Source organism: Lathyrus oleraceus, chromosome 3 (assembly GCF_024323335.1).
Source record: "Lathyrus oleraceus cultivar Zhongwan6 chromosome 3, CAAS_Psat_ZW6_1.0, whole genome shotgun sequence".
Classification (NCBI taxonomy): Eukaryota; Viridiplantae; Streptophyta; class Magnoliopsida; order Fabales; family Fabaceae; genus Lathyrus; species Lathyrus oleraceus.
In genome coordinates, this window is record NC_066581.1 from 179295151 (window position 1) to 179316230 (window position 21080).

The window sequence follows — 21080 nt, forward strand, 5'->3', positions numbered from 1 at the left end:
GGCAAATGTGGAGCCTGACTGCCAATCACTGGACTTACATCAGCATCCGAACCAAAACACACTCAAGAAGGCAAACATGGAGCCTGAATGCCAATCACTGGGCTTACATCAGCATCCGAACCAAACACACGCACACTGGAACCTAACTGCCACTCGATGGACTTACATCAGCTTCCAAGCACACAACAAGGCAACAAGTTAATAGGGAGTCGGGGACTCGAGCCTATAACTGTCAAGCACACGCTCAAACAAACAGACAACAAATTGCTAAGGAGTCAGGCACTCGAGCCTAGCAACTGTCAAACAACACACACAAAAAGAAAAAAGGGCGCCCGGAGAGATCAGCTCAATCTCCTGCCTACATACTTCATCTGGTATGAAGATCAGGGCGATGTAGTTCTCCTACGGAGGGATAAAGGACTAGCCTAACCAGATAACAGAGGGAGACACAACTAGGGAGACTACGACTCGAGCCTAGGTGTTATCATGCAAAATCATCCCTAAGTTAAGGTTTCTAGCTAACTGGCACAGGGAGCCAGCCTATCCTAATCATGACTTGCACAGGAAGCAAGCCACACACCCACTTAACTTGCACAGGAAGCAAGCCAAGCAAAACCTACTTGCACAGGAAGCAAGTCTAAACTAAACCTAACTTGCACAGGAAGCAAGTCAAACAAACCTAACTTGCACAGGAAGCAAGTCAAACAATCCTAACTTGCACAGGAAGCAAGTCAAACAATCCTAACTTGCACAGGAAGCAAGTCAAACAAACATACAAGCACAGATAGCACACACTATACACAAGCAAGTGGCTCAAACAAGGGTTAGGTTTTAGTCGAGGGGTCATATCAACCTCAACAAGCAAACCTCTGGAACTGGGTAAAGTTAGCTCTTAACCTTGCCATTGAGGGGCTAAGGTGAAGCTGATGAAAGGTGAGTGAAGGTAAGACTTCACAGCTCTTATCCCTGGCCTGGGAGAGCTTAAGACAAGAATGTGTGGGTTCAGAAAGTGGGAACCCTTCTACACATTTGATACTGACTCAACTGTGCGATTGCACAAGATCTTGGGTTTGTATCTGTAATGCATCAGCACAGTGGTGTGAGCAAAACAGAAGACACACTGAATAGCAGGGGATAGGTTGCATATCCCTTGGGTTCTGCCAATTGCCTCTTCACTTAGGAGGTCTTTGACTCTATGCAAGGACAAAATTAAACAATCACAAACATTGCCTCTTAAGGAGGACTTCAGACAGTTGCCTGGCCAAGTAACAGGCCAGGTCTTCCAGACTACATGAAGAAAAAGAGATATACCTCAATGCAAATTGCTTATACAAGCAAAGCAAAGCAAAAGTTCACAAGGAACTGAGCAACTAAAAGCACCTGAAATAGTCAAGCAGACAGTTAGTATACAAGTCAAAGTTAAATCAAAATGAAACAGATGTCAACCAGTCAACACAAGCAAGTGAATGTGCAAGGCATAAGGCTTAAGGCATGTGAGCCAAGCCACCTACAAAACAAAACATGTTAGACAATGATATTTAGGCAAGCTCAATCAAAAGAAGTGGTCTCATTGGTCATTTGTTGGTCAACCTGAAAACATAAGCTCAAAGGTGAGTAACGGGACCACTAGGACAAGCCTAGGGTCAAAAGAGAATGAGAAAGTCAAAACAGCAAATGACAAGTGTCCAAAATCATTTTCAAACATTCAAGAAACAAGACCAATTGGGTTCACATTCATATCAATCACTATCATCATTTCATGAATAAATTAGGTCAAGGTATAGCAAACAGAAGCTCGTAGAAGTCAACAGCAAGACTTAACTCAAAAGCAATCTTAAACATTTCCAAAAATCATCAAATAAATCATGACCAATCACAACCCACAGCATGGTAAGCATGTCAAATTTCATCCCATTTGGACAAGTGGAAGGCAGTCAATGAAAATCAGAAAGTCAAAGCAATTTTGAACATGCTCAAAGAAGTCAACCAAACATGCATCAACTTAGAAAAATCATAAGTCAGGGATAGCATATGATAAATGAATGGGATCAAAACCATGTCAAAGATGAGGATGTCTAGTTATCTCATGTAAAATTTCATGTCCATCTAATAAAGTATGAGAATTTCACAAATGAAATGGGAACATGTATCACAAAAAGTCAACATATGACTAAACAGGGGAGAAAATCTCAAACAATTAGGAAATGCCACAAATAATTCCAAGAAAATTCACATGTAAACTAGACATACAAGAGTGGGTTCATGCAAAAAATCAGATCAATTGGAGGTCAAGAAGCATGGTATCAAAAATCATGAAGTTGGACATCAATGGTGTGACACAAATTGTCACACCCTAATTCAAAAAATCATAACTCACAAACCAGCAATGATAAATTCACAAACTCTACACCAAAATCACCATGAGTGTGTCTAGTTTAAGCACAAAAAATTGGAGAGCCATTGGATACATTCTCATCATTTCACAAATGTTTTGGCAAGATGTACAAAATGTGCATACATGTCACAAACCCTCATACCAATTAAGAATTACTCAACCAAAAAATCTGGAAAAATAATGATAAAAAACTAGGGATCATGATGGAGATGATGCAAAAAACCCCCTGATTTTTGAATCAAAATTGGAGATGTTATGATTTTTGGAAGATTGGATATCAAAGTGAAATAAAATGTGAAATTAAAATGGAATAAGTTGGATTAATTAAAGGAGAATGGCACTTTTGTAATTTCCTGGACCACTTAATCAAACGCGGTCGTTTAGGGCCATGGCTGGAAATGTTTTGATTGGTTGTTGGGGTTAGACCATGCCATGCGCGTGAATGAAGAGGAAATCTGGAAAAATTAGGGTTTGTAAAATGCTACAGCAAGCTTCATCATCACCTTCAAATCGTGATTTTCAAAAACGCCCAGAAAATTGAATCAAGCACATCATTCTCATCAACAAACCAAGCACAACAATATTCCAACATCCATTTTCCTTAAATCGAGCTAAGCAAGAAGGAATAAGCAAAACAAGTTTGGATCATCAATATTCATTTCAACATTACTCAACCATTACCCAACCATTTTCAAAAACAAAACTATCATGAAGCTCAGCATTAAGAGACCTACCTAAAGCATGCATCTATTTCACAAAATAGGGAGATCGAATTTTTACCAAAATGGAAGGACAGTCGCGTTTCTGATGTTGTTTGGTGTCTTTGGCCTGAAACAGATGCACCTTAGGCCTTCAAATGATGAGTGTGAAGTTGGCCTGGCTTGAGATAGCTTGGAAAGACCTTAAACAAACTCTGCCATGGTTGTATGCTCTGCAAAAACAGTGCTGCAAGAAGCTTCTACAGATGGAGAAATCATGTTGGAATGAGCTCAAGATGTTGTTTTGATGATGAAACAACAAAGGCAAGGTTAGGTTATTTGGAAGTTTTGGACAGATTTTGAACAATGGCCAAGATGTGTTTTTTGAATGAGTAAGGTTCTGTTGGTTTGATGTGTTTTGCTGACTGCTTCTTGTGGTTTCAAAATGACAGAAAATGTTGTTTTTTATATTGTATCAAGCAGGGCAGGGTTTTGTTCTTTTAGAAGTTTTTGACTGTTTTTTGGAAAAAATGCTAAGAATGAGTTTTTGAGCAAATGAGAGAACCAAGGTTTGTCTGGTTTGTGGCTGCCTCTAGTGGTTTCCAAATGATGAATGGATGGTGAAAAAAAATAACAATGCAAGGCTTGGTCCTTTTGGAGTTTTTGGACAGACCTTTTGAAATGCAAAAGCAAGGTGATGTTCTTAGAGAATGAATGATTTTTTTTCTCTGCAAGATGATGGCTGCTCCTGCTAATAGGGTTCTCCATGACAGAAAGTGATGTCTAATACTGCTATGTTGGTGAAACAGTCCATGGCCAAGCTCAGTTCTGTTGAAGTTTCTTTGACTGGTTTTTAGAAATGCACAAAGATGAGGTTTTTTTAGAATGAGTTTTTCTCTGAGTTAGATGTGTTTTATGGCTGCTCCTAGTGGTTTCCAAGTGATGAATGGATGGTGAAACAACAATGCAAGGCTTGGTCCTCTTGGAGTTTTGACAGTTTTTTTTGAGAAATGGCCAAGATGTGATTTTTTAGAATGAATGAAGTTCTGTGTGCAATGTGTTTTGCTGACTGCTTCTTGTGTTTCAAATGACAGAAAAATGAGGAAAAACCTGCTGTTGGATGTTGCTTTGTGGTAAGGCAGGGTTTGGTTCTTTGGTGTTTTTGGACAGAGTTTTTAGAAATGCATCCAAGATGAGTTTTTTTTTTTAGAATGTGAGAGAATGAATGAATTCTTGTTTGATGGCTGCAGCTAGTAGTTTCCAATGACAGAAAATGATCTCCAAAAATTCTGTTTGATAGTACAAGGCATGGTATGGTGGATAGTATGGATAGATATGGTTGAATTTGTACTTTCCTTCCAAGTTTCAAGCAAGCTAGCATGGGCTACATGATGGGTGCAAGTACTTGCACGAAAATGCCTTTGTACATGCTGCAAATAACATTCCAAACAAGTTCCAATTGGCCCCAAGTGTTAAAAATGCATAATTCAAAAAGTCAACCATTGGTCAAACTTGAATTTCACACATGCTAGGTTCAAAAATGCCATTTTGATTGGCAAGGTTTTGGTTCATGAAATTTATATTTTTGGAAAGAGGAGATGAAATGTGACTTGTAGGAAAAAACCCCACCCAAATTGGCCAAATGGTTTGAGAGATATGGCCTTTTGAAGTTCAAGAATTTCTGAAAACGATTCGATCATAACTTGCCAACCACACATGGGAATTGAGAGTTCTTGGACTTTTTGGAAATGGGAGAACAAGATCTTCAACTTTCATGTTGGGCAAAAATTCATTTGAAGCTTGTATCATGATGTAAGTTTGAGGATCAAGACTTTCCATTTTTGGTAAGTTTCAGTTACAGGTCCAGTTTCCATTTTTGGAAATTTCTGATCTGGCTTCAAATTCTTCCATGATGGTGTTTGACATGATATATGAGGACTATTTGGACATGAATGAGACCTCTCAAACCAATTTCCATCATCAAATCACTGATTAAATGGACAGTTGACCAACAGTTGACTTTTAGGGTTTCTGATTGACTGTGCATTGACTGATGACTTCTGAACATCCAATCCTTGACCTAAACACTTCAAATGGATCCCCAAGTCATGTGAACATGTTGAACCAACCCTAGGGCCTTGGCTCCTTGGGAATTGTGCTTGCTTGCTTGACTGACTGATCTCCTGATCAGTTTGACCTAATTTCTTGACTTGCTTGCACTTGAGGCAAAAGAGGCAATGCAATGCTATGCAATGGACCATGATATGCTATGACCTAATATGAAAATGTATGTACAATGATAGGTGCAAATTTGAGGTGCTACACAACCCTGATGATGTTTATTATTCTCCTATCCAACACACCCAACCCAGCACCTTCACACAACCAACACATTCACTACCCGACTTTGACCTCACCGATGAGCATCTATTGAATATGCCTACTTTTTCCATTCAAGAACTCGACGGTATGGATATGCCTCCAAACACATCACAACAACATCAAAGTCAACAACAAGATCAACATCAAGATTTGTCTTCCGACTCATCTCTGTCTCCCCCAAGACAAAGACAAGAAGACTTAGGGAAGGGGAAACGCAAAAAAGTTGGCACAAGATGTGGAATAGGCAGTCACTATAAATAAAATGTATTTCTTCCATGTATATCAATAAAATTATTATTACTTAGTACAATTAATTATATGCCTCATTATAATATTTATAGTTTTATTATTGAAACAATTTTTTAATTTAAAAAAATATTATTATTTAAAAAAATTAATTTTTATTATTTATAAATAAAAATAATTAGAAAACTATTTAATAATAATTCTAATAATATAATTAAATTATAATCTTGTATTTAAAATAAATAAAAAATAATTAAATAAGTTCTTTTCATCAGCTCTGCCAACCATTGGCCGAGCCTACACGTCATAAATAAAGTTTCACGTCCTCGTCCTTTCAATGGACGAGTCAAAACAAAAAGTGGGGCATTTTGAAATTAAAACGGGATATATTGGGAATATTTTTTCAAAAATAGGACACTGCGGTAAAAAAAAATCCTCCAAACACCAACAAACTATTGAAACATGACAACAACAACAATTTCTAGTCAACAATCTAACAATAATTAATCATAATTGGTCAAATTAAGGAATAATAATAAGATTTAGATTCAAGGAACAACTCAAACTCGTAAAAAGATTTGGATCACAACACCTATGAAACACGGACTCCGACACGAATATCTGGACACGACACAAATATTTTGGCACCGATGATGTCAAAACATAAGACACTGACACTACCGCTATATATAAGAGAATATTTTGGCTCATTAACCATGATTTAAAAATTTGAAAATATTAATTCTTTATTGTTAACATTTGCTTAAATATACATTTGACAATTTTAAATTTTTGTGAGATTTATTCAAAATATATATAAAAATGTGTTAAAGTAAAAAAAAATAGTTTGAAAACATGTGTATGAATTGTATGACATATGTATTATGAATGTCATACGGGTGTCAATCATTGATTCAAAGAGTCTTGAAATAAAGAAAAAAATTATTTTTTAGTTGACATTTGTCTGATTTTTGTGACACTTCTTTGACTTTTTCGACATGTGTCGTATGGATGTCATACAAGTGTCGGACACCGTGACATACCTATTCTTAGAGGTGTCTATGCTTCATAGTCCAACGTGAACCAAAGATAAAGAAGTGTCGGACACCGTGACATACCTATTCTTAGAGGTGTTTATGCTTCATAGTCCAACGCGAACCAAAGATAAAGATCTATGATATACATAGTAAACAAAGAACCCACCAATCCTTTTTTCCAATGAACAAAATCATATCGTCAACAAACAAACAGAACCACACAAACAAAGAGTCGTCGGAACCTAATCATCGTCAAACAAAAATTTGAACACCACCATCACCAACTAGCAGAAAACATAGAACTATCGTCGTTGAAACGAACCATGGCTTACCAATGATCTGAAAGTTTTGTCAAAAACAGAAATAAATTTAAAAAGAGCAACCCCAGCAATTTTCCAACCACAATGGAAGTTAAGGGTAGGGTGACCTGCGAAGCATCAAGCCGCCAAAACCAAAAGCTACATCAATGGTCAGTAATTTGAATTTGAGGAGAAGAGAGAAGAGGAGCCGGAGAGAAGGCCAGGAAAAAAATTTAGAGATACAAAATGAAAGAAAGTAATCTTTAATCTAAAATTAGTAAAATGAGATTGGTTCATTGAATACTCTTGTTCGATCTTTGATAAATATTGGCAAGACTTTTCTTAAAAAAACTTGATGTCAACCTCTTAATCTACTAAATAATTACCTCTCAACTTAAACACCATGAAATGTACAATAATTGGATTCATCCAGATTGCTTGCTGTACTAGTAAATAAAAAAGCCTTATAGAGCTATAAACTTTTCTCCATTCTTTCATAGTTGTTGATAATTCATTTTTACATCTTTACCAAACCTAATAGTTTGTATAGGTCTTGAGAAGAGTAATCAAAAGAATATTTTATGTTTCTATATCAATAAAATATTGTTACAGATAACACATTACCCAAAAGAGAAACTAAGTTCTTGGTTTAAGTATGAAACCTGTCAATATAACATTTTGATTAGAGGTTTTCGTTCCTTTTACACAATAAACTAATAACCAGTATTCAAGACACAATAAAGTGGCCGACAAGTTAGATGGGCACAGGGACGGACTTTCTCTATGTCGAGGATGTGCCATGGCACCCTTCCATTCTATTTTTTCAGTAGATATATATTGTATAACGAGTGTTTATCTCTATATTACAAATTTTCCTAAATATTGTTAAGTGTGTCTATTAGTGTAGAGACAAGAGTTTATTTTGCTAGTGGAATGTTTAAAGATCAATCCCAAAAGTTTCTAGTTTCTATTATTAATCTATTACTTAAAAATGTGATGAGAATGTTCCAACCCACACAGGTGAGGAGCAATACTACCACTAATATTAATACTTATTACAAATATAGCACACTTGAAAGGTTTCAGTCAAGATCAGCCACTCATTAGAATACAATATTGGTACAAGTTGAAACTACTATATACGCGGCTTAATGATTTGTATGGGACATGGTTATCAAAAAATATATATCTAAATGCAGTAGTGTGCAAGGCTGTTGATACGTCCCTATTGAATTTTGGTGCCAGACTGGAGGACGGATGTCACTTTGCTTTGAAAGTGGGCTTCTAGCCTGCAAAAGAATATAAGAATGTAAATAACAGCATAGGTGATATGAAAGGTAAGTAAAGTAAGAAAAATACACAGAAGGTTGAAGCACCATGCCTTGTAGCACATTTGTAATATATGGTTTCTGGAGAATTATAGGTGCGTGCATTCCCAAACATTCTTCTCACATCCTCAACAAACATCTCAAATGTCACGTAATATTGTTCTGATTCCACCCTTTTACTCATTGTCTTCAGATCTGTGCTCAAATTAGAGGAATATGTTAATAGACTTCATACGCATGTTCAAGTGAATAGTAGATGGAAAAATAAAGGTCAAGTACACATTTTTGTTTTACTTCGACACACATACATTCTTCAAACAAACTTCAAACTCATAAAAGAGTTCAAGTGAGAGATGAGAAGCTAATCCTCCCCATATACAATCCATACAACTATAAACACACATTGATGGTGACACCAACTCATAACATTTTCACACTCATTTATCATGCTTCCAAGATTGTGAAACCATACCACATAAGAAATAAGTGCAAAACAAACAACTTGCACAAGAAATAATCATCAAAAACAAATGCCAGGGGAGGAAGTGACAAGAAATAATATGATATCAATTTCAGATAGCAAAAGTTGTGAGCATGCTTCTAGACATATTCTTACCCATTGGATCTTTGATGATCTCATAGTAATCAGGAACATCCCGTGGATCAACAGGTTCCTTGAATGGCCAAGCATCGGCATGATCAAGCAACGACTGCTGAAAAGAAAAATGATTGCCATAGTTAATTTCTCCAGTGTAACTATTCCACTAGGGCATATTTTATGGTGTGATTATCCATGAATATAAATCCATGCACCATTTTCAAAAAGATCAATGAACGAAATTTGAGTCAAAGTGCAACATCAAGTAACTTGCCTTGAGAAGTGAACGCATAAACGCAGTTAAATGTTTTAGGTTTGCAGCATTGTCAGTAGAACCCCCTAAAGTTCTGAACCGCGAATGACCCCACTGATCAGGAGTCCATCCAGCCTCTCCTGTAATTGGCATTCAGTCACAAATTTAAACATTGATCAGAAAACCACCAAACAGAAAATAGGAAAAAGAAATTCATTTCATTCATAAGCATGTTATGGGTCAATTTTTCCCCAACGTCCTAATTGATTGTCAAATATAAGAGTCTGTTAAAAATGAGCTTTAATTAGTAAGCAGTTTTTATTTATCATAACTGCCATATGTAACTGCTCTGCATTTAGAATAAGAATTAATCAATTAGCAGAACGAAAGTGTTGTCTATAAATAGGAGTGATTGAGAGAGAGGATATCATGGAATTGAGTTAGGCTTTACTCCATTTATGTGTGCTCCATTTATGTGTGCTCCATTTATGTGTGCTCCATTTAATCCTATTTAATGCATTGATGTGGCAAAAATAAATTAAAGGGCTAAGATTAACAAATTAAAATTAAGTATTTATTTAACAAAGAAAAAGAAAGAAAACACTAATGATACAACTTAGATCTACCTCTCAGCACATCATCACCGCCTCCCCTCGCCGTCCTACGCTCACCACCACCTCCTTCCGCCATACTTCTCATTGGTGTCCTCTCTCCCTTCTGCTCCACACACAGCCCCGCTGTTTTGCCATATCGCTGTCATGAGCAAATCTCACCCTCCCACCAGCGTCACAGAGCAACCCAAAGCCGCCAATTCTAATAATATCTTTATCATCATGTTGTGATCAACTTAGGCATCCTCGTCATATTCATACCCTCAAATTGAAATCAATTGATTGTTTATTAAAATAAATCTGAATAAATTCTAATTTTGTTTTTTTATTCCAGTTATAAGTTTTGAAGAAAAAGTTGATTTTTTATTTAATGATGTTATTTAAAAGTTATATTAAACCCTCAATTGATGGAATAACAAAGGTCTCTTCTGTTTGTGTTATTGTTATTAGAGATTTTAAACATTGCACTAGGACTGACGGTTGTGACAGCAACTTGAAGAATGGTTGCCGCTGAGACTGGCGGTTGCGCGGCGATGGGAGGAATGGCTGCGAGTGGAAGAGGGAGAGGCAGAGATGATGAGAGGACGAAGGAATATTTTCTTTTAAAAAGAACTAATTGTAGACTTTTAATCTCAACCGTTTGATTTATATGTCACTCACCAATGCATTAAACATGTGTAAATGAAACGCATATAAATGGAGCAAAGACCGACTCCTTGAAATTTGATTGGAAAGGGGTCAGTTTGGCATTAGGAAGGTGCAGACCCACCTCGAAGGTCTGCGATTGTCATTTTGTAATCAAAGGGATTTTCCCTATTTACTTTTCTATAACAGTTGGTTTGATAGGGTTTCTATCAGAGTCCCAAACCAGATGTGATATCGCCTAAAGATATGTTTATAAGTCGAGACAATTCTCACAATTTTGTAAAGTTGAGCTGGCCAAATCAAAATTTAAGATTATGCTATCTTTGTTAGGAGTAGGGGGGAGAGGAAAGGTGACCAAGCCTTTGCTTGGAAGTCCTTTGAAGAAAAGGGGACAGAAGGACTAAAGGTGGAGCATGTGTTCTCCCCGTCCTTACTCCTTGAATTTCAGGATTGACTGGGAGATATTTTTTCAAATTAAAAAGTTAAATAGGTTTTTGATCCCTATAAATATCTCAAATCTTGTTTTTAGTCCCTCAAAAAATTTCCATTAAATTTTGTTCCCTCAAATATTTTCCATCACAACTTTTAGCCCTCCCTGTTAACTAAGTTAATAGAATCTGCTGTGGCATGTGATGTGTGAATCTTTTAATGATCTGAATTTGTAATTATTATTTAACAACGCACACATGGAAAATAATGAAAATAACAATGAACAAGTGGAAACCAATCATCAACTTTTTTTGACAAAACCAATCATCATCTTCTCACCCAAAAAAAAAGGCATACTCTCCAAAATCCCCAGCACCATGGCAGTGAAGGAAGGGAAAGGAATAAAGAAAACCATCCGATTTTTTTAACAGAAGCAGAAAATGCCATGCGACGGAAGAAAAACAAAAACAAGTAAAAAGAGGGTGGGTTGATACCTTGCCGACAGCAAGTTCAAAACATAATTTTTGTCATGTTATTTTTCTCGACCTTCGATTCGTGATTCGCGGGTATTGGGAAAAATCCAAATCAAACATTGATTAAAGATAGAGCCTACAAAGGGTTTATATAGAGTGGCACCACTCACCTAACAAACCGGTTTTCTGATTTTATAGGGATGAATTAGGTCAAACCTTAATTCTAATATGGTATCAAGAGCACTGTATCACATTGTCATGCCAGTGTGCTAGGTTTTCTGCGGGATTGCAGGTGACAAACGGTAAACTTGCACGAGGAGTGAAGCAAGCTTGTTTGGAGTTCAGAGCTGCGGCGCTCTCCTCGTTTTTAGGTTTTTCTTTTAGAAAACCCCTAATTTTAAAAAAATGGACCTGGATCGGGTTGGGGCACGAGGAGTGAAGCAAGCTTGTCTGGAGTTCAGAGCTGCGGCAAACGGTAAACTCGCACGAGGAGTGAAGCAAGCTTGTTTGGAGTTCAGAGCTGCGGCCCGCTCCTCATTTAGGTTTTTCTAGAAAACCCCTAATTTAAAAAAAAAAATGGACCTGGATCGGGGTCGGGTCATAATTAGAACTTTATTTAAAAAGTATTTTAAATTGAAGTATTTTAAAAAGTATTTATTTCACGAATTATAACATTCTCTTCTCTCAAGATGATGTATCGTTTAAGCGTCTTTATTACTCTTTTACTTCCCATAAATTCTCTTCTTCGATCCGTTCTTACTTTTTACATTAAAAACAGAATTGCTTCTTCATTTACTCTAAACAGTACGACTTCTTCCTTAAACGCAATTGTTCAACTCTTTACGACTTCTTCTAAACACTATGATTTTGGGGCACATGTACTAAGTAAATTATACATGCATAAATATATTTTTCCACTAGTATGAGTTCTAATCCCCCATCAATTTTAAACCCCCACCAACTCTATGTACACTCTCGAGTTTTTAAACACTAATCAAGAGCCTATCGTTTGGGCCATCCATCATTTATGGGTGTGGGGGTATATTGAAAAAAACTCAAGTCCCACCTTGGTTATGGTTAAAAATAGAGCCTACAAAGAGTTTTATATAGAATGACATCTCTCACTTTACCAGTACGAGTTTTATATAGAATATAGAATGACATCTCTCACTTTACCAGTACGGTTTTGTAGATACCAGTTAGATCAAACTCTTATTCTTACGGCAGATATAGAATGTAATGTTTGTCAAAGGAAAATAATATTGAGAAAACCAAGGGTGAAAAAGAGAGAACAATAATAGTAAATCGAAAAAAAGAATGGATTTCAAAGGATTTAGAGGTAGCAAGAAAGCAATTACCATTAATGTGGATCCAAAAAGTGAAAAGATGAATATTGTAAATTGAATGGTTTTCTTCATTTAATTCCCTTCATTGCAGCTGGTTTTTTTCACTATTGCTACCTTGTAAATCGGACTAGGTTTTCCTCATTTAACTTTTAAAGGATTTGAATTGAGTTTACAATCTTCATGTTATCATTATATTTGAATTGAATTTCCAATCTTCATGTTATCATTATACTCCCTCCATCCCACAATGAGTGACTCATTTGGAATAAATCAATGTCCCAAAATGAATAAATATCACTCTCTCTTTCATTTATTCCTTCTTTTTAATGTGTAAAATGTGATCAACTGAATCACTCATTTTGGGACGGAGGGAGTACTTACTAGGTTTCTCTGCATGAGTTCACAAAAATACTAGATGGTTTTTTATTTGATTCCATTCCTTTACAGCACTGTTTAAAAACTCTAGAGTCTACGGAATAAGGGATGTACATGGGTTGGGTCAACTCACAAAACCCGATCAAACCCACCTAAAAATTTCAAAAAAAGTGGATTGGACCGGATAATTGAGTGGATATGGGTTTGAAAACCAAAAAACCCATTAAAAAAATTGGGTTTCAAGTAAAAGCAAATTCAAACCCAAAAAACTCATTGACCTACTAATCAAACATTTATTATTACAATTTTAATGATTTTGATGAATATTATCTTAATTGTTACAATTTTAGTATCTTTAAGCTTTACTATTAGTAAATCATGACTTTAACTAATTTTGCATGTTTCACTCTTTAATTATTTGGATACTATTACAATTTTATGTCATGCAACTTTAATTTGTTGCTAGTATTTTATGATAATCTTATTATTAGTATTTTATGATAATCTTATTATTTTATGATATCATTTATTATTTTATGATGCTAAAAGATAGTAAAAATAATTTATCTAATTTTTTTTTAAGAAAATATAAATGTCAAGGAATTTTTATAAAAAAATATGATGACTCATCATTTTATCATTTAATATTAATAAATAAAAAATTATTTGGGCAACCCAGAACCCAATCCAATCCGAAAATTAGTGGGTTTGCCCAAACCGGCCCATTGGTGTAACGGGTGATTATTTTACCTAATCCAAACCAGAGTGTCCTATATTGATTGGGTATAGGGTTTGGCCAAACCCAACCCAAAAATCGTTACTCGAGGAACGTAGCACGAATAATAAGATCCTACTACTATTGGAGAATTGATAGAAAATTGAAAAATCATAACTCAAGGACTATAGCACGAAAAATAAGGTCCTGCTACTAGTGGAAAAAAAATTATATGAATTATATGAAAGTATAATTACATAGACATGCCCAAAAATCATATAGAAGTTCATAAGTACACAATCATAACCAGAAATTCATAAGCTCATTATCATAATCATAAATTCAAAATCAAAACATAAGTTGAAATTAAAAATAATCTCTTAGAAAAATAGGTGAGTAAAAAAATAGAGCCGAATGGTTGCATTTAATTGTGTTTTTTGAGATACAGCATGTCTCTGAATTTCTATTTAAAATAATAAAAAATAATGGGTTTTAATTATGACCCGATCCAAGCTCATTTTAAAAAATTAAGGTTTTTTCTCAAAACCCCAAAAAAGAAGCGTTGCTGCAGCTCAGAGCTCAAAACGAGTTTACTTCACAACTCGTGCGAGATTACCGTTTTTCTTATATGTGGTCCAACCTGAAACGCAGCATGCCGGCATAACAATGACACGTTGGATCAGATAAGTTCACGAGTTGACTCGCAATCCTGCATACACTGCTTCACAGCCATGGTTGCTAGGGATTTTGGAGAAAATGAAGATTGGTTTTGTCAAAAACAAAAAAATGAAGATCGGTTTCCATGTGTGCATAGTTAAATAATTAAAAAAATCAAGGGCATTAAAAAAGCACACATGGCAATGCCATATCAAATTCTGATAAACTCAGTTAACATCGAGGCTAAAAGTTGTGGTAGAAAACATTAAGGAGACCAAAACTTGATGAAAATTCTTAGAGGGACTAAAAACAAAATTTAAGATATTTATAGAGATCGATAACCTATTTGACTCCAAACTAAATAAAGGGAAAATGGGAAATAGCATCCCTCTAATTTTAGTTACCAGGCAGGATAAGAGAATTCCCCTCCTTTATTTAATCCAAACACAGCTCAAGAACTTCTAAAATGGCATTAATTCCGTACACGGTACATCATAAGTAACACTGCCCCCCATTTTCTTTTAGCTCAAGAAAAAATTAATCAGTAAGATGCACTCAGCACTAAGAAGCACAAAGATTTGGAATCATTCATAAGGCCTTGGATGAGAGAGGTGGACATGTCATACAAGTAAAAGTTAACTAACCTATAAAAAGACAAGTTTGATACAAAGCATGTTATATTGTGAAGATAGGTAATGCATAAATTTTCCCATAGGCACCAAACAAAAAATGTTAAGTGGCTAAACAGAAATTGGGAATAAAGTACTTACTCAAACCAGGGATGTCATCAACAATTTTTTTGGGAATACCAACTTCTTTCTGCATAGTGTCAATCAGGAGGGGAAAGTTAATATTCTATAAGCTTTCCAATAAGACAGATGTATGAAAAAGAAAAATGTAACTTCAATCAAAATAAAAGATGACTCTCTTCCTTATCCTTACTCATTATTCAGGTTAAGGAAGTTAGCATGCTTAGATATTGGAAGTGCAGTGCAATTTGTTAAATATCCCTGATAATATAATCCAAATTTTACAAAAATCACTTGACATGGGAAAAACATAAAATGCCATACAGGAAATGACAAAAAAGCAGAATTTAGAGTACCACATACCTTCTGAAAATCAATTCCAGTATAAACAATGTGACAGTTTGACAGTTCTCTAATCTTTTCATCTATTGCCTACATTTATAACCAACAATAATGATCAAACACGTCGTGACTTATTAAGAGTGGTAAATAAAAAATAGACTAGCAAAAGCTTCACAACATAAAGAAACAAAGATGATTCATTCAAAATATAAAAATGACTGAAAATACAACACAATAGTATTTTTTTTACACAATTTAACCCGATAAACTAAACATCATATAGAAACAGAAATAATGCGTTCAAAAATATAAAATAGGTCAGACCGTCTAAACATCAAAAAATGCATTCAAAATTATAAAAATGATTTGAAATGCAACACAAAAATAACAATTTTTCCACAATATTAAACCAGACCCAACCAGCTACACATCATAGAAAAACAAAAGTAATGCGTTGACCGGACCAGAAAAATGAAGAGACCAGACCCAAGGCTTCAATATAAAAGGAGATGGCAAAAATAACTATCAAAGTTAGTTATGCAGTTATGTTTTATTATTATTATTTGTGTCAGTAATGTGTGTTTATGTTTAAGAATAAATAGGCGACTTTGACATCTAGGACCTACCACCTCCTAAAAAAGCTTACATTCACAGCCTTCCCACCGACATTCATGATCTCCTATCACAAGGAAGTCATTCCAGAAAATGCCCCACCCTCACCCTCAAGTCACAGCAAAACATTACCTCTCAAGGACATTCTTTCTGCTAGGAAGCTTCTTTAGGATTTGAGTTGTGCTGTTCTTTTTTTGTTTTATTGTTCTTGTACTACAGTATGTGGTTCAGATTTGTGCTCTTTTGTCCAATATGTACAACCAAGTCCATGAACAGAGATAGGGTGAATCATTTTGTTGAGCCTTTAATTATCCCTATTTGTAGCTATAAAAATTTCCTGTTCTCAAATAATTTGCTATTTATATTTCATACTTGATACTTCCAACTGATCTTCAATATTGTAAGGTAAGTCATCCTTTATGACAGCAAATTGTTTGATCTACTGTTGTCAAGATTGAGATTCCACCCATGATTAGGAGGTTGCGAGATAGTAGCGTAGGATCATAACGTAATTACACAATTTATGTATCTTGATAATGAGTTTTTTTCCTGAGATTTAACATTATTATTTGAAGTACTATTTATTTTCAATTATTTGCATGCTTTGTATTAAAATATAATTCCTCTAAAACAATAAATGGTAATTAGATATATGACCCTATTTTAACAATGCAAAGTAAAACTTGATTAAAAAATACAAGTGATCTTACCTGTCTTTGACGACGGATCATAGTTGATAAATCAGTGTAAGGAAGCTTTGGATCAATCTTACATTCCATGAGAATTCCCCCATCGTAATCCTTTATGTAACTGAAATGACAAGTATATATGATGAATTTTCATAGACAGTATAAAAAATACATCCATTTAAATGTATAGTGCATCACAAAATTCTCATCTATGGGGTGAACAATCATAATCAATTCTAAAAATCCCTTCGACTAAAATTTACAACCCCACACCCATAACAACTAAATAGAAATTTTACAACAAAATCTAAGATCAAAATTTTCAGATCAATTAAAAGACACAGCATCCATTGTAAAAATGAATGTCCTAGTAGGAAGTGCTTCTCGAAGATATCTGACAATAAAATTGAGTATGAGCATACCCTTGCCATCGATCTTTCTCCAGGTGAATCTCTTTTGTAAATCCCTGAAAATGCAATCAAACAACATTGCAAATTTTTATAATGCTGTTAATTCAACACAAGGACATTATTGCACAGAAACCCTTCCAAAAGTTGAATAACAATTTCCAGAGTACCAAAAGTTTAAATGAAATAGAAAGAACAGATATATGGATTCTACATGACTGCTACCATGCAGGGAAATGCTTCTTAGTATCAGATCCATGACAAACTTAACCAGGAAATAGACAGGACTTTGTGAAAGTTCTCTGCCTATACTCTAAAATTGATAGCCTCCTCCAATAAACAAAAAAGATGGTTCATAACAGATAACTTAACTATTTTATGTCGAGATTTAGGGCAGAAGAAACTCATAACATACTTCCTATTTTTCTAATGCCAGCTGGTAAAATCCAGATGCATCTCTGGTGTATTTTAGCAAGCCAACAAGACCACGAAGAAAATTCCCCTTATCAGACAAAAAATGGCTTTTACCCCAAATAAGGGGTTTTAAAACTTCATACTATACTATAGTTGTGCATTTTCAAACAATTTCCCAAAGTATTGCTCTTTTAGCCACATCACCCGTTTTATCCATAATAGCAATACACATTCATGTACCACCCTATTGGCACAATCCAACTGGGATGTAACGCGCCAGTGCGTGGTTGGCGGCTTGGTGCAATAAACATTGCAACTACCATGTTATACATTTGCATGTTGCTTTTATAGTTTTTCCTGCCACATGAATTGCGGCAACCCATGTGGCAAAAAGATTAATGTTTAGGGAAAGTGTTCATAATATATGTATTATTTAGTCAGAAAGCAAAATATTTATCATACTAATGATATCAATAGATACCCCAGTGGTAATGATCATAAATAGGGATGACGAACCTGTTTGATAAAATAGCCAACAGCATTATTGTCAGCATATGTGAGAAAATGTGTCAACCCATCTACATCACGTGCATACTGTTTTAAGTGATTCATCAATCTGGTCCCATATCCTTTTACTTGTTCATCGGCTGTAATCGCACAAAAGGCTATCTCACCAAACCTCTGGCTATCAACCATAGTGCACAACAGTATTAGTAAATCAAACCACGGGGCAATCCTTGTAAGTTAAGATTTTTTAGTTGGGGAAGGGGAGGAATGATTATAGAAAAAATAAGTGGGCAAGAGATAAAATTAATAGGGGAAAACAAGTTAGTACAACCTATATTTACAGCTTGGGTATTTTCTATAAAATTATCAATCAAACTGATTCTCAGGTTACTCACTTATATGGGACTTGAGAGGCATTTTATCATGTGCAACAAAAGTTCAATTATACTAATAAAACAATAGAAGAACAACTAACACAGACAACAGTTCACCTTTTTAATAAGCTAACCTGTGATAAAAACTACTGTAAACATTCTGTTCCCAGTTATTGATACAAGAACAACAACAATATAACAACGCAAATATAAATTAAATATTTATGAGAAAAAAATATAAAGCAAAGACTGCTAGAACCTGAAAAGTAAAAAATTAATTAATTAATTAATTAATTAAAAAACTTAAAAAATTAAAAAAAGTGGAGATGAATTATTACCTTGCATACGGACGATATGTAATGCCTCCAACAACGTGATTACGCCTTATAACCATTACAGACTTATGGCTCCTACAAATTTAACATGAAAAGGTTTCGTAATTACCGAGATGAGGAAAAATTCAAGAATAGCAAGGGAAAACTTTAGTGAAGAAAGAAATCAAAGATGCAGTTCTTATTCAATAAATTGACTAGCTGGCGAGTATGAACTGACCACGCGTGCAAATTACTAGTAAAATGTATTGGTCAACATTACTATATTTGATAAACAAATAATATAAGACATGCTTTTTTAGGGCTCTGTTGGGTATTGCAACTGGGAATTATTTTTGCCTTGAATTGGAGAAATAATTTTTCACTAAATCCCAAACATACCCACACTGATTTAAGCACTGTGTGAGTAAGAAAGTATGACGGATACTTAAAAAGATTGTGGGCATTACCTATCCATAACAAGTCGGACGATGTACTCCTTGGGCATATTGGGAAGTTGTCTAGCAAATATATTCTTCAATCCTATCAACCTATGGAACAAAACAAATAACAATGGCAAGAATGTAACACAATATCAGTAATGATGATTTCACCCAGTAAAAACATCCGAGTTTTAACAAACAAAAGAAAACAGCAGATTAAACTATATACAGTTACGGATGCAATGTGGGTGAGCAGGTGCCTTGGCCTAATATAAGTTGATGTAGCATAGATTCTAGCACTAATTAGTAATTGCACGAAAATAATGTAGTCATTAGGTTAATATCCACTTATGTTACAGGTTATTTGGTCTATCGAAAAATACTCAGCATATACTAAGAGTATTATTATACTCAACTTTGATAACTGTATGATACTTTTATTTTAAATTCTTAAGTAACTAATTTGATCTCTCCTATAAAAACGAGGATAAATGTAAGGTCAATTACATCTTTAAATTGCTAGAAATATAAGATTGCTCTAACTTAAATATTTGGCTTCCTCAGATATTAATTGTTGGATTGGATCAGCCCCCGCTTGCAAGTAGTGAAGTAATATATATTATTTGCAGAAATAAATGTTACTAAGATTATTAGTAAAGGCAGGGAAGCATAAATGATATACCAAACCATATGCTCGTCAACACCATCATTCGAAAGGCATGCAAATTTGAGTTTTCCAGTTTCTTCCTGAAAAAAGACAATACAGACACAACCATGAAACCTATCACCTCAAACTAGTTTGTAATATTTTTGTTTAATAACAAATTCAAGGAGTTAACTATCATTAACAAGCAAGTAAATAATCCAATTTGAATTTTTAAGAACAAATTCTCTAACAAAATTAACAAAAAAACTGTGAAATTTTATCATGAAATTAAGTTAAAGGAGATTAAATGAAACCTCTTTCTTGAGACTCTCTTCCCTGGCACTGTAAGCACCACTGGTCTGCAAATTTTCAGTGAATATCTTCGTTGCATCCTCCTTAACCACAATGCCGGGAACAGAACCGGCACCGGGAGCAGCACCGGTAACAGAAGGTCCGGAGTCTTTAGTTCCATCTGACTGTTCGATCTTAACAGTGGAGTTTTCAGTTTTGAGCTTACTATTGCGGGGAGCGGCAGGAGCATTGTTGAGCCTGGAAGCGGTGAAATTGCGCATGGAGGAACCGTTATCATTGTCGTACTCGTCTTCGTCGTCATCAACAACTGCATCCTCCGAGTCCTCGTCGGAATCAGAGTCCGCACCACGGGCGGAAATGCTTTCTAGGTCGTCATTGGAGGTAAGTGCGCCGTCGCGTGTGTCGGCGGATAAAGAAGAAGGTGGAAATGGAGGCGCGTGATCTTCAGATACGAGTTTGCGTTTACGGATGGATGAGGTGGCGGAGGCGGAGGCGGAGTGGGAAGGAGAAGCGGACTGTGAACTCCGTGAACGAAGTGGTCCGGCACCGTGTGGTTCCATCTTAGGGTTTCACTTCAATTGCTTCTCAGTTATCGAACGGCTTCTATTTTGTTTCTTCAACCTTCAAAGTCATTTGTTTATTATATTTTTATTTTATTTTTATACAGTTTATCATATTTTATTTTGAGAAAACCTAGCTTCCGTTTATATTTTTCCTTTTTTTCCAAGTTTTTAGTTTGTTTATATTTTTCAAAAGTTTAAAGGTATTGTAAGTCAATTTTATATAA

At 35.2% G+C, this 21080-nt stretch overlaps 1 protein-coding gene across 5 annotated transcripts; it reads right to left on the minus strand.

Moving 5' to 3' along the window:
* Positions 1–8001: 8001 nt before the first annotated feature.
* Positions 8002–20931, minus strand: LOC127126108 (histone acetyltransferase GCN5). 5 transcript variants are annotated; one of them, XM_051054967.1, is made up of 13 exons: positions 20296–20931; positions 20018–20082; positions 19363–19443; positions 18920–18991; positions 18217–18385; positions 17302–17345; positions 16901–17000; positions 15600–15668; positions 15258–15306; positions 9258–9376; positions 9002–9095; positions 8434–8580; positions 8002–8341 (listed from the first exon to the last, which is right to left on the minus strand). In XM_051054967.1, the coding sequence occupies exons 1-13, from the start codon at positions 20851–20853 to the stop codon at positions 8283–8285; spliced, it is 1626 nt and encodes a 541-aa protein (XP_050910924.1). In that variant the 5' UTR covers positions 20854–20931; the 3' UTR covers positions 8002–8282. The 5 variants fall into 5 exon arrangements, with proteins under 5 accessions (XP_050910924.1, XP_050910921.1, XP_050910922.1 ...); XM_051054964.1 differs by having other exon boundaries at positions 9002–9098; XM_051054965.1 differs by having other exon boundaries at positions 8002–8346; positions 8439–8580; positions 20296–20930.
* Positions 20932–21080: the final 149 nt, after the last annotated feature.